This window comes from Rutidosis leptorrhynchoides, chromosome 2 (assembly GCF_046630445.1).
Source record: "Rutidosis leptorrhynchoides isolate AG116_Rl617_1_P2 chromosome 2, CSIRO_AGI_Rlap_v1, whole genome shotgun sequence".
Lineage (NCBI taxonomy): Eukaryota > Viridiplantae > Streptophyta > Magnoliopsida > Asterales > Asteraceae > Rutidosis > Rutidosis leptorrhynchoides.
In genome coordinates this window covers 325,570,248-325,583,975 of record NC_092334.1, presented here as the reverse complement: position 1 = coordinate 325,583,975, position 13,728 = coordinate 325,570,248, and the positions used below count along the sequence as shown (strand labels likewise).

The following is a 13,728-nucleotide window of genomic DNA, read 5'->3' as shown; positions in this document are numbered from 1 at the left end:
CACCTCCCTTCTTTCTTTCTCTCTTGTCGAAATCACCATAGTCGCCACCATTAAAACAAGCTGATGCTACATCCATTTTTCTGTTTCTTTTCGTTGATAAAACACAACCATAACCACCACAACAAACACCATCACCATGATCATCGCACCTGCAATCACAAAGGATATGTTTCTATTTTCGTTTCAAACACCACAACAACCAATTCGACACCTATCGTATTCTCTTTCCGTTTCTACGTAAGCTCAGGTTCCTATTACAATTCAAACAAAACCTACTTAGTTTTAAAAGTATAAAGATACATGTGGGACGGATAAGGGTTTATGGCCGACAAAAGTTAATATGAGTTGTTGGACATCATGCATTTATATTCAAAACTGTTTTGAACTGCATCCCCTTTTCATTTCATATTCTTTTTCTTTCCTGCCGACATTTAACTCCAACAAATGGCCGACCAGTGGATTGATTGAGCTGTATATTTTTTTTTTTTTGAACTTTCACTTTGGGTTTATTAAAAATGCATGTTGGGCCGAGAATACTGCTGGGCCGTATTAATTTGTATTTGGGTCAGTTCCTGTTTCGTTTGTGAGCCAACCGGAACCCATACACCTTATTGAAATAACTTCACATCCATCGGGACTTTTCTGTTTTGTAAACATCGAAAGTTCATATTTTTTTTATATACATAACAGAGGAGGTATATGGAAAAGACGATGATAATGTTTATTGTTATTGATAATACCGGTGTTAAATGGTGATGATAATGATGGTATTATGATTTAATGTATGGTGATTATTATATCGGTGATGATACATGATTTTCGATAATGATAATGATGATACAACCGTAGGATAAATAAGATCATGATAGTTAATGATGTTAAACGGGATGTAGAATGATAATGATGATCATGTTATATGGTCATGATGAATAATTGAATGATGATGATGATGAATGTCGATGCCTTCTGGTTCGTGAATGGGTATGTATGCGAACACAACTTTGGGCTTGGTGGACTAATGTAATATCACATATGGGCTAGGAGATGAAACAGATGAAAACGGGATTAAATAAGTTTAAGTTTGATTTAGAACAGAAATGGGCAGACAGAGGTTTGGTGTCGGGTGTGTGTAAGGGAACGAGAGGTCTTGGGTTCAATCCTAGACTATGGCATTTATTTCCTTTTTAAGCTTCTTTTGAAGGTAGACTTCTTTTTATTTTTATTATTATTATTATTATTATTATTATTATTATTATTATTATTATTATTATTATTATTATTATTAGTAGAAAAATTAATATTATTTTAGTTATTAGTATTTGTAGTATTACTATCATCATTCTTATCATTTTTAGAATTTTAAAAAAAAAAAATAGATTTTTATATAAAAAAAATACATTATAATAATATTAATATTACATATTGTTATATTCTTATTATCAAGATGATATTAAATCAAAACAGATATGTATATAAAAGATATCGATCAATATATAAGCATTTTTTTTATCATATTTAAACTAAAAATAAATTTTTGTTATTAATAGGTTATAATGAACGATAAATATTAGTATATATAAATAAATTAAATATATTAAGATGTATCTAAATAACATATAATACGAAAAGTATATTATTAATAATAATATATGTAAATTATCCAAATACGATCATATGTGTTAATATATATATATATATATATATATATATATATATATATATATATATATATATATATATATATATATATATATATATATATACTTGATATAGGTTCGTGAATCCGAGACCAACCCTACACTTGTTCAATGTCGTCATATGTGTTTTTACTACAAAATACAGTATGGTGAGTTTCATTATTCCCTTTTTAAATGCTTTCGCAATATATATTTTTGGGACTGAGAATACATGCGCCGTTTTTATAACTGTTTTACGAAATAGACACAAGTAATTGAAACTACATTATATGGTTGAATGATCGAAATCGAATATGCCCCTTTTTATTAAGTCTGGTAATCTATGAATTTGGGAACAGACACCCTAATTGACGCGAACTCTAAAGATAGATCTATCGGGCCCAACAAGCCCCATCCAAAGTACCGGATGCTTTAGTACTTCGAAATTTATATCATGTCCGAAGGAGGATCCCGGAATGATGGGGATATTCTTATATGCATATTGTGAATGTCGGTTACCAGGTGTTCAATCCATATGAATGATATTTTTGTCTCTATGCATGGGACGTATGTTTATGAGAAATGGAAATATGAAATCTTGTGGTCTATTAAATTTATGAAATGATTATTTATGTTAAACTAATGAACTCACCAACCTTTTGGTTGACACTTTAAAGCATGTTTATTCTCAGGTACGAAAGAAATCTTCCGCTGTGTAATTGCTCATTTTAAAGATATTACTTGGAGTCATTCATGACATATTTCAAAAGACGTTGCATTCGAGTCGTTGAGATCATCAAGATTATTATTAAATCAGTTATAGTTAGATATATTATAAAATGGTATGCATGACGTCAACTTTCGTTGTATTGAAAGATTGTCTTTTCAAAAACGAATGCAATGTTTGTAAAATGTATCATATAGAGGTCAAATACCTCGCGATGTAATCAACTGTTGTGAATCGTTTATAATCGATATGGACTTCGTCCGGATGGATTAGGACGGGTCCTTTCATAAATTGTGTCATTGTTGTATTTTTAATTTCAATAAATTGTTGAGCAGAGATGCTCTGCATAAAGTTGTGTTGAGCAGAGATGCTCTGCATAAAGTTGTGTTGAGCAGAGATGCTCTTCATAAAGTCGTGTTGAACAGAGATGCTCTGCATAAAGTTGTGTTGAGCAGAGATGCTCTGCATAAAGCTGTATTCAACATGTGATTTTAATTCATGACCACTGGATGTGTTCAAACAAGTGCTTCAATCCCCTATAAATACAACCCCTCAATTGTTAACAAACCACACCTCAAACACTTATCTCTCTACTAAATCTAAAATTTATAAGTTCAAAATGTCTCAGATGAATGTTATGCTTCAAGTTAACTATGGTGGGGAATTCGACCGAGAGGTCAAGAATTACTCCACCGTCATTTCTGAACAAAGGGAGTATTGCATGAATGTCCGAAATTACCCGTTGTCTGAACTACTTGATTTTCTCAAGGAGGACATACCTCTTGCATTCTCACAAGTGTGGTTCTTCAAGGAACCCAATGTTCCAGCCAGTCTTCTTAAAGATGAAGAAGACTGGACCATGCTTGTGGGTCGAGCAGTGACCAGCCACAAAATCATCAAGTTGTATATCGAGTTCCGAGATGAGAGCGAAAACATTGTGTCTGATGAAGAGGACTACGTGCCCTCCGGGCCACAGTACGACACGGATGGAAAATTCTATTCGTCTGATTCTCCTGATCTCAATGATTTCTAAATGTTTTGTTGTATTATCGTTGTTTATTATCGTTGTTTAGCTTTCGTTGTTATTGTGTTTAATCTGTAGTTTCAAAAAATTGTAACCGTGATGTTGTTTTAATAAAAGTGACGTTAAAAAAAATAGTGATTTATATTTGTAATAGTATGAAAAATTTAATAAGGTCTTAATAAATTACATAATCAACAATACACCATAACAATACACCGACACATGCATAACACTGTTACAATACACCGTTACATAACAACGTTACATTACACCGTTACGTACACCGACACATAAACACCGTTACACTAGGGCGGGAAAAATTTTGGGCGGGAAACATTTATGCGGGAATTCTTGGTGCAGCGGGAAACAACTTTCCTTTTTTTGGAGCCATTTTTTCCGGTACAATAATTGGATCATATATTTCTGGACGACATTGGGTCGTCCGGGAAAACTTTGTGAATCTACTTAAAGAGTAGCCATACACACTCTTTTCATCCATATCCACCCATTCAAGTCTCTCTATCTCTATCTACAATCACACTATGAATCAACCAACAAATAATAGACCTATTAATGAAGGTCGACAAGTCAGACTACAAGATTTTCCAGAGATCGATCGTGAATTCAGAAGAATGGGTTGGCTTCCTTTTCTTTTGCTTGATAAGTTTTTTTTCCTGCTCTCGTGCATCAATTCTATTCCAACTTTGAATTCACTAATGAACAATTGGTGAGGTTTTAAATCTATGACAGGCAACACGAGTATACTCTTGAACAATTTGGTATGCTATTGGGCTTACCATTTGAAGGTAAAAATATCTATTTTCCTAGTGAAGACCTCGAAGCTCTTCCTTCAGATATTCCAAAATATGACATGGCCATACTTGTGTGTCGTATTACGGTTCCATTCAGAACCATAGAACGTTCAGGCATCCTTGACGAATACCTTCGTCCGGGAAATATTGCTATAAGAAATGCACTTATTAGGAGTAACATGTACCACCGCAAACCAAACGTCACTCGATTGTCAATGACCGAAGCATGTCTTCACTGGTGCATAACTCACAACATCCAAGTAAATATTGCTCATTTGGTCGCTTCCCGAATGAATCTACTTCGTTATGCAGAAACAAGACCTCATCTTCCGTACAGAGCATTTCTGAACCGTCTATTTACTAGTATTGGTGCGGTTGAAGGTCTGGTGGGACGACGTCCGATAACCACGTTACCTATCGACCGGTCCTTCGTTTCTGAAACATCGGCAGCATCGAGCTCAGGTTCTGAAAGTTCGTCCACTAAATCGGATGCTCGTAGTCATCCTCGTCGTCGTTATTAGTGTGTTTCAATACCAGTAACTTTGTAGTCGTGTGCTTGAAGTGTGTTTAATTCAGTAAGTGTGTTTAAATTTAGTAAGTGTGTCTAATTTTAGTCGTGTGCTTGAAGGATATGTAGGACGACGTCTGATAACTAAGTGTGTGTTTATTCCAGTAAGTGTGTTTAATTCAGTAAGTGTGTTTAATTCAGTAACTTTGTATTATATTAATTTAATTTTTGTCGTTTGTTGTGTTTAATTCAAAAAAATTCGTTTGTCTACTTAAATATTGCTCTTTATATATAATAACCGATTTATATACTTACAATCCGTTTCATTCAAAACAAATGACAACAACATAACAATTTCATTCAACAGAACTAATACAACCGATACAAATACAAACGATACAAATACAAACGAGACACAAATACAAACGATACAAATACAAACGATACAGAAATACAAACGATACAAATCCACCCAAGTTAACTAACTAACTTAACGGAAAGTTAAAAAAGTGTTTTCGTCTTCCAAAACCAAATAAAGAGAAATGCGATCAGAACGCCAACTTAGGGTTTCTTTTATACCGTTCCACTGATCGTCGGTACGGAGATATGTGGCGGACAATTCCGGAACACAGTCATCTTCATAAAACAAGACGTCCGTATGTTCGAACGGAACATTTTCTTTCAAAAAGGTTAAAAGCTCATCTAAACCAACGTCGCGAACGTCAATGTTTTTGAACGTAGCTTTTGAACCACGCGTATAATCGTAAACTTTCATTTCATTACGGAATTCACTTCCGTAATACACTTCGATTGAGACAATCATCGGCGAAAGGGTCACCATTTTGAGTTTGGAAGTGTGATAGTGCAGTTTAAGTATTGGATGTGTGTTAAATACGTGTTCAATATGTGTTGAGGATGAAGTATAAGTAGGCAAAATCGACCTGTCGTCCCCAAAGGTTTTCCAGACGACTAGTCGTCCCCAAAGGCTTTCCAGACGACTAGTCGTCCCCAAAGGCTTTCCAAACGACAAATCGTCCGGACAAAAAGCCCTCGAAAACTTTCTATTTTTTGGAGCCAATTTTTTTCGGGTACAATAATTGGAGCCTATCTTTCAGACGACATTGGGTCGTCCGGAAAAAGTTGGTCAAACATTCAGGAAAAAGCAAACAGAAAAGCAAAAATTTTTGTCGGTTTATGGCTTTTTGCGGATGACTTAAGTCGTCCGGGAAAACCCCTGTCCGGAAAAATCGTTTTTCTTGTAGTGAAATCTAGCTAGTAATAAAATAAAATGTATATCCATCAATCACAGCGTACGTATAGTAATATTAATTGAATACAAAATCCTTTCCCCAAAAAATACACATCATCTTAACGATCTCATAGACTCATTATTTTAACATCATCTATGGATCGAATGAACATACGTAAATAATCATAAAATTTTGGGGAATTGATCGAAAAATGTAGGTAAATATTCCTTCCTGTACATCAAGATTCAAAAACATTTGAAGTTTGCAAAAGATCATAAGGTGCCCAGAGTGCATCTAATGGGCAAGCTTTATTTCTATCTAATCTAACCCATGGCTTCCCTTTCCCACTCCAATGTAACAAACTAACCGGACCCGGATGCAAATCACGACACAATCCTTCGAAATTATCGCCACCAAGCCCGTGCTGGTTCCACCTATGATCAACTTGAGCTATGTTTCCGGCGAATACTAATAAAAAGGGTGGCAATGAGCCCAATTCATATATCCGCATTCTTTTTTGTAACTCCATCCATTCGATTATTTTTCGAGTATAATCACCTTCTCTCCACCTGACTAAATCGATCACCATTACGCCCGTGTTGAAATAACACGCTTTTCGTTCAGACAACGTTATTGATAATGACGGATTAGACCAAAAAGTGGGTGTGAAATATGAGGTGAAGTTTGCGTTACAATATTCGGGGGCGGCGAGTATTTTTTTATCATTTTTGTTACCAAAAGGTGTTTGGGATAATTTTGTAATGTCATCTACTAGTATTAAGTCAGAGTCGAGGTACACTACTTTTTGGACACATGTAGGTAACAGGTCTGCAAGGTAGTTGCGCGCATAGTTCAGCGCGCAATCAAGCGCAGACCTAATAGATGTTGAAATGAGGCCTAAAACGGCGGATTCATCGAATGTGTAGACGTGGAACCGGAGATATGGGAAGGAAGTAGATATGATTTGTTGAATGTTGTTAGTGTGTGCTAATGATGATTCGACGAAATGAAACCGGATGTTTTCGGGGCAAGACGAGTGTTGGAGGACGGAGAGGATTGCGGCCATTGATCCGCGGAGGTAGTCGGAGTCTAGGGTCATTGCCACGTGGATTGCATTTGGTGAGCAAGTATCTTGTGATGATGGGCAGTTTGGTGAGTTGTAAAATTTAGGTGCTTCTTTGAAGCGGAGAGCGCCGGTGCTGGTGGCAGGTGTGGTGGCGGCTGCGGTGGTTGTTATGGTGGTGATGAGAATGAAAAGGGTTGTTAAAATGTAAGGAATATTGTAAGAAGGCATTGAGTTTTTGATGAAAGCATATGAAGAAGATGTGTACGTTTTGTTTTGTTTTGTTTTGATTGGTCTATTTTGCCACTGATAAGTGGAAGATGTTTAATGCTTAAAAAGGTGTTGGAAAAAAGTAGAATAGTAACTACTCAATCATTATATTATATTATATATATATATATATATATATATGTATATATATATATATATATATATATATATATATATATATATATATATATATATATATATATTATTTATTTGTTTATTATTTAGAAAAAGTAGTGAAAAGTTTTAATGAGTGTATAATGTCGACTACATTACTTTAAGAAAGAAAAACTTAGATTTACGTCAAATTTTCTATTGTATTGATTTTATAGAATTAAAATCTAATAATTGTGGTGAATCTATGAAGGAGTCAATATTGGCTAGAAAATAGGATCAAAGGCAAATGACCAAAAAGTCGTCGTTAATGGTGGGTGTGTTGTCAATTTGACTCTAAAATGTGCAGCAGCATTCATTACACTCTCCACAATCTATCGATATTTCTATTATATCTTTTTCGTAAATCTATTAATTTATCTATATATATCCATATACAATACATGATATTTTTAAAAAATTACTCGTAAGTAAAAAGTAGAAAGTAAAAAATCAAAATCACTTCAATCATTATAAAATAGATCTAGGTCGTTCGAAATATAATTACTCGTGTTTTTGTTTTCTGCCATTCTCTGTTTCTACTTCTGTCAGTCCCTTTTAACCCATTTGTATCGACTTATAAAAAGCCAAGTTCATACGTGTAACTTTAATTTCACAAGTGTTTTAAGTTCAAAATTTTCATTTGCATCTACTCTTTTTTCCCATTTGCATCGACTTATCAAACCAATTATATAAGAGCATTTGTAGTAAAAGAGGTTAATGGTGTGCTATTGTGGTACTGTGAGGGGATTTTGTTAATGTGATATTATTATAAGATGGAGAGAGCTTTGCCGTAAATATTTTGCTGTGATATTTTTGTGTTTTGGGGTGATAATTTTGCATTTATTTTTCATCTTTTGGTATATTTAACTACTTGAATTTTAGATCCTGTGCATTACATAGATTTGTAAACAGCCGTGCAAAAACTGTAACAGATTATATCATTCAACTATGTAAATAGCGAAAGTAAATACAATGTTAGAGCCCGTGCATTACATATGTGTGTATAATAATTGTGCAAAAGTAATTGGTTTTTCAAACAATTATTTTTTTGAATTTAAGAGTATGTTATGTTAATAAATTTTAAAAGTTCTTTTGAGTTTAAAAGTCCGTTGTGTTGACAAAATTTAAAAGATGTTTTGAGTGGTGTTAATAATTTAACGTATATAAATTTTTTATATTTTTCACCATTAATATCTTTTTAAATATATATAAATTATATTACGTAATAACTCTTTTATATATATATATATATATATATATATATATATATATATATATATATATATATATATATATATATATATATATATATATATATGTCACATGTCATTATATTAAATTAAATATTAATATTAAAATATACAATATAAACAATTACAATATTTAGAATGTATAAGTTGATTATTTTATTGAACGGATAAAATCTTACAAACGTATCTCAGCACCATTTGTTCTGATATACCCATTAATATTTACGGAGTAATATTTATATCATTTGAAACCATGTTTTTACTAACATTTTTAAATTACAAAAGGTTATTTTCGTAATTCACACGTATCTATTTATTTACTCCCTGCTCCCGACAGTTCCCAGAAGCTTCTGGCGATGGTTGTCTGGCGATTGTTAGCGACTCCATCGACATCACTGTTTTCATCTGTGTCACCGTCACCATCGTCCTCATCGTTGTCGCAACTACCATCATCGTATCTGCCGTCGTGTATAGATGATGAAGATGTGAATTCATATTCATAATACATATTGTATTAAAAGGATAATGATGATGAACGTAGATGTTTTGGATAACAATTAACAATAAAAAGACCAGCATGTTCTAATATTGCATCGTGTTTATTAAATAAAATATTGATTGTTACTCTATTCTCAACTATTTTAATTGGAGAGATAGTTAATTGTACCGAATAAAAAGGGGCGTGGAAATATATATATATATATATATATATATATATATATATATATATATATATATATATATATATATATATATATATATATTCAAAAGTTCAAACGAGAATCATAAAAAGGGAGAGAACTTTTAATTTACAAATATTTTCAAATGTGATTAGATTGAATCACCCATAAATGTTGATGGAGAGTAAGAAATGAACATAAAATAATTTGAAAAAAACTTATATTATACCTATATAATCAAATATATATTTTCTCGTTCACATGTGCATATTTTTTTGTGATACATGTTAACATTTCATATAATTAACAATTTAACATGTATTTTGTGGTAATGAACATATATTTGTTAATGATAAACATTAGTTAACATGTGCATGTAATTTGTTGCATTTAAATGCATAAAATCTATAAAAACTATGAAATTAAAAAGTTCTCGCCGTTTTCGCCCTTTTGTAGTTCTCGTTTGAACCTGGCTATATATATATATATATATATATATATATATATATATATATATATATATATATATATATATATATATATATATATATATATATATATATATATATATATATATATGTGCTGTATTTATTTGCATCTTTAATTTGAGTTAAGATTCAAGGGACAAATCTCAGCTCGTTGATCAGATTTCCATCACATGTGATTGGATTTTACAGTCACATATGATTAGATTTGAAATGCAGAATCACATGTAATTGAGTTTTACAATTACATATGATTGGCATGCAGAATCACATGTGATTGACATGCAGAATCACATGTGAGTGGTTTTTACAATCATATGTGATTGGCTTTTATCGAATTGTACTGATGATGAACAGTAGCAAGCGAAAGTCTTCATATGAACTTGAGGAGTGCTTTTTCGAGTCAAACACTTTCAAGTTGTAATTCCTTCATCAAAGTTGTTCAAAATAATCCATAAACACTCGTGAATCATTAATTGAAGCTAAATCATCACATAATTCATGAATTTAATGATAAACACAAACAGTTGACTTTTTTCTCGAACCTTTGACCTTGAAATTTGAATTCATTTCTTCGATTTAGGAACTGAGATTTTTCAGATAGTTTAATGATGAGATTGTGAACACTTCTACATTTTCACATTTCTTTAAACATTTCCTGATTGATCCGGAGACCTAATGTCTTGACTTTTTGAAGAACGAAGAACACAATCAAATAGCAACAAATCTGTTGTTGTTGATTCAATTTGATAATGAACGAGGTTAAGGATTATGATATAGATCATGTATTACAGCTCAACTCATTGTAAGAATCATCATGAAAAGAATGTACAATTTGAAGTTGATGAAGAACATGAACGTACTGTTGCAGTTCAACACTACGAAAGTTTTGGCAAGGTTCAAACATGATCGATAAGGCCGTCTCGAAGTTTGTCATGCACTCTCTGATCTTGTAACTCTCTATTAATTGTTTCCCGATCGCTTGGTCTATTTCTGATATTTTTCTGGACAGTTCTCTGGGTCAACAATCATTGCTTCTTCGATTGAGCTAATTCGAAAACTGTTATCTTCTTGAATCATGTTGTGCAACAAAATACAAGTATTCATGTATTCCCTTAATTTAGCGAACTTTATAGATGTTGCGAAGTATTTCAAAATCGAAAATCTTCATTGAAGAGCACACAATGTCATCTTAATATCTTTTCGTGCACTTTATTGAAACCTTTTGAACTTCGCATTTTTCTCATCTGTAGGTTGTGAATAACCTTTAATAAGTGTTTTCCAATCCATATATATACCGTCAGCAAGATAATACGCTTTTGTGTAGTGGTACCCATTTACATCAAATTATGCAAGTGGCGTAGTTCAATTTTTTAGTGAATCAAAATTTGAGAATTATTTAAGACATTAATGTCATTATTGGAACCCGCCATACCAAAAAAATGTGTGCCAAGTTCACATGTCCTGTGAAGCAACTACTTCGAGCACGACTGTTGGGTTTTTTTGATGTCCCCTAGTGTATAGAACTTTCCACCCAATAAGACACTTTATCCATTCCCAATACATACAGTCAATACTCCCTAACAGACCCCTAAAACCATGTTTCTATTCGCGTACATTATATAAACGTGCTATGTCAGAAGCAGTTGGCTCCCTCAATAACTCTTTATCATATATGTCAGATACACAATGAGATGTGAAGACATCTCAAAGATGACGTTTCACTCATTTATAAATACCCATCAAGAGCATCGAGCGCAATACAATACGCCAATTGACGTATGGTAGACGTAACATTTTCAAAGGTTGTTAGTCCTTGCCGACCAGTTGCATCATTTGTTTTCTTAAACTATAAAAATGTGGGACAATTCTCATTAGAAAATGCATGAGTTATATCATTTAAGATTCACATCATAATTGACAACGCATATGAAACCGTCGTTTGAATTTTTTCGCTAGAAATCTTTGTGTTTTAGAAAAATAATCTTCCCATAAGCATTGTAAAGGTCCTTCACGATCTCTATGGATATAATCTCGTGGTATTTTTTCTGTTTCAAATTCAAGTTCGGCTTCGGTATCGTAAGCAAGTTTTATAAATTTCGGGACTTGTTCATCGTCCGAATCCGATTTCAATCACATAATTAAACATCTCGTATGTTTTTTCATTTTCTTTTGTTTATCCATTTTGGTAGGCTTTTTGAGAGAATAATGAAGATGAAAAAGAAAATGTGTGTGTATAAATTTTATATGAAAGCGTTGTAATTATAAGGGACCATGGAAGCATGGGCGAATATTTTTGGACAGTTCCAAGCACGGAAAAGGGATGGTAATAAGCTGACAACCCAGGCAAGGCTTCAACAGCGAAAGAAGTTATTCCTGATTTGAATCAAGAAATACAATGAATTTACTACATCTTGATCCATTCAGTGCTTCACTTGTAAACAACAGGTGTATTTGTATTTTTTTATTTAATCCGAAAATGCAAAACTCCAATGAATTCATTCCTTGATCGAATGATATCACACCACGTCTCCTGAGTAATCATTATGTGTATCGTTGTTCGCCCCCACAATGCCCGTTATGGTTGTTGTGGGGCAATGATTTCGATTTTTTGTTCTGCATAGCGAGTAGTCTAAATGATTATCATGTGAGTTGTGACTGCTTGGAGAAGGTTACTTTCGAGCGTGGTTTCCGGAGTTTATGCGAACTAGTTTGAGGCCGTTCACATTACCCCTTGAAAGGTTGTCGAGGAAAGGATGTCGGGGATAGTGATTTTATTCTCGAGGCATCATGGAAGGAAGGTGTTATTATCGAAAGCATGACGGTTGATGAACGTTCATCTATTCTAATTTTAAATAGAAACAAAACTGGATGGATTCAAATGAGTGTTTTGTCTAGAATGATGGTGGGTCGAAGAGTGGATATATAGGTGACATAATCGGGTGTAGTTGTATTTCGGATCTAAGTGGTGGGTAAACATCAGAAGCCAGTAAGGGTCCGTGCATGGTGAGCTCCAAGGTTTATAAGAAGAAGAAAGGAAAAGAGAGTTTTTTTAGATGATGACTCGGGTTTAAGTGGTACATTGGCGAATAAGTAGAAGAAGAAGAAGAAGAGTATTTTGGTTGATAATTGTAGTGACCCGAACTTTTCCATGTTTATATATATATTAAATGAAATTGTTATTTACATGATTAAGTGTTTCCAACATGTTAAGCAATCAAACTTGTTAAGACTTGATTAATTGAAATAGGTTTCATATAGACAATTGACCACCCAAGTTGACCGGTGTTTCACGAACGTTAAAACTTGTAAAAACTATATGATGACATATATATGGATATATATATAGTTAACATGATATTATGATAAGTAAACATATCATTAAGTATATTAACAATGAACTACATATGTAAAAGCAAGACTACTAACTTAATGATTTTGAAACGAGACATATATGTAACGATTATCGTTGTAACGACATTTAATGTATATATATCATATTAAGAGATATTCATACATCATATTATCATGATAATATAATAATTTAAAATCTCATTTGATATTATAAACATTGGGTTAACAACAATTAACAAGATCGTTAACCTAAAGGTTTCAAAACAACACTTACATGTAACGACTAACGATGACTTAACGACTCAGTTAAAATGTATATACATGTAGTGTTTTAATATGTATTCATACACTTTTGAAAGACTTCAAGACACTTATCAAAATACTTCTACTTAACAAAAATGCTTACAATTACATCCTCGTTCGGTTTCATCAACAATTCTACTCGTATGCACCCGTATTCGTACTCGTACAATACA

The 13,728-nt window shown here is 32.9% G+C and overlaps 1 protein-coding gene across 1 annotated transcript; it reads right to left on the bottom strand.

Annotated features, from left to right (window-relative positions):
• Window positions 1-6,197: 6,197 nt before the first annotated feature.
• On the bottom strand, window positions 6,198-7,291 carry LOC139891870 (probable galacturonosyltransferase-like 2). Its single transcript, XM_071874886.1, has one exon. The coding sequence runs from the start codon at window positions 7,289-7,291 to the stop codon at window positions 6,236-6,238; it is 1,056 nt and encodes a 351-aa protein (XP_071730987.1). The 3' UTR covers window positions 6,198-6,235.
• Window positions 7,292-13,728: the final 6,437 nt, after the last annotated feature.

Coding starts and splice junctions, on each gene's coding strand:
- LOC139891870 (XM_071874886.1), bottom strand. CDS start 7,291: ATGCCTTCTTACAATATTCCTTACATTTTAACAACCCTTTTCATTCTC.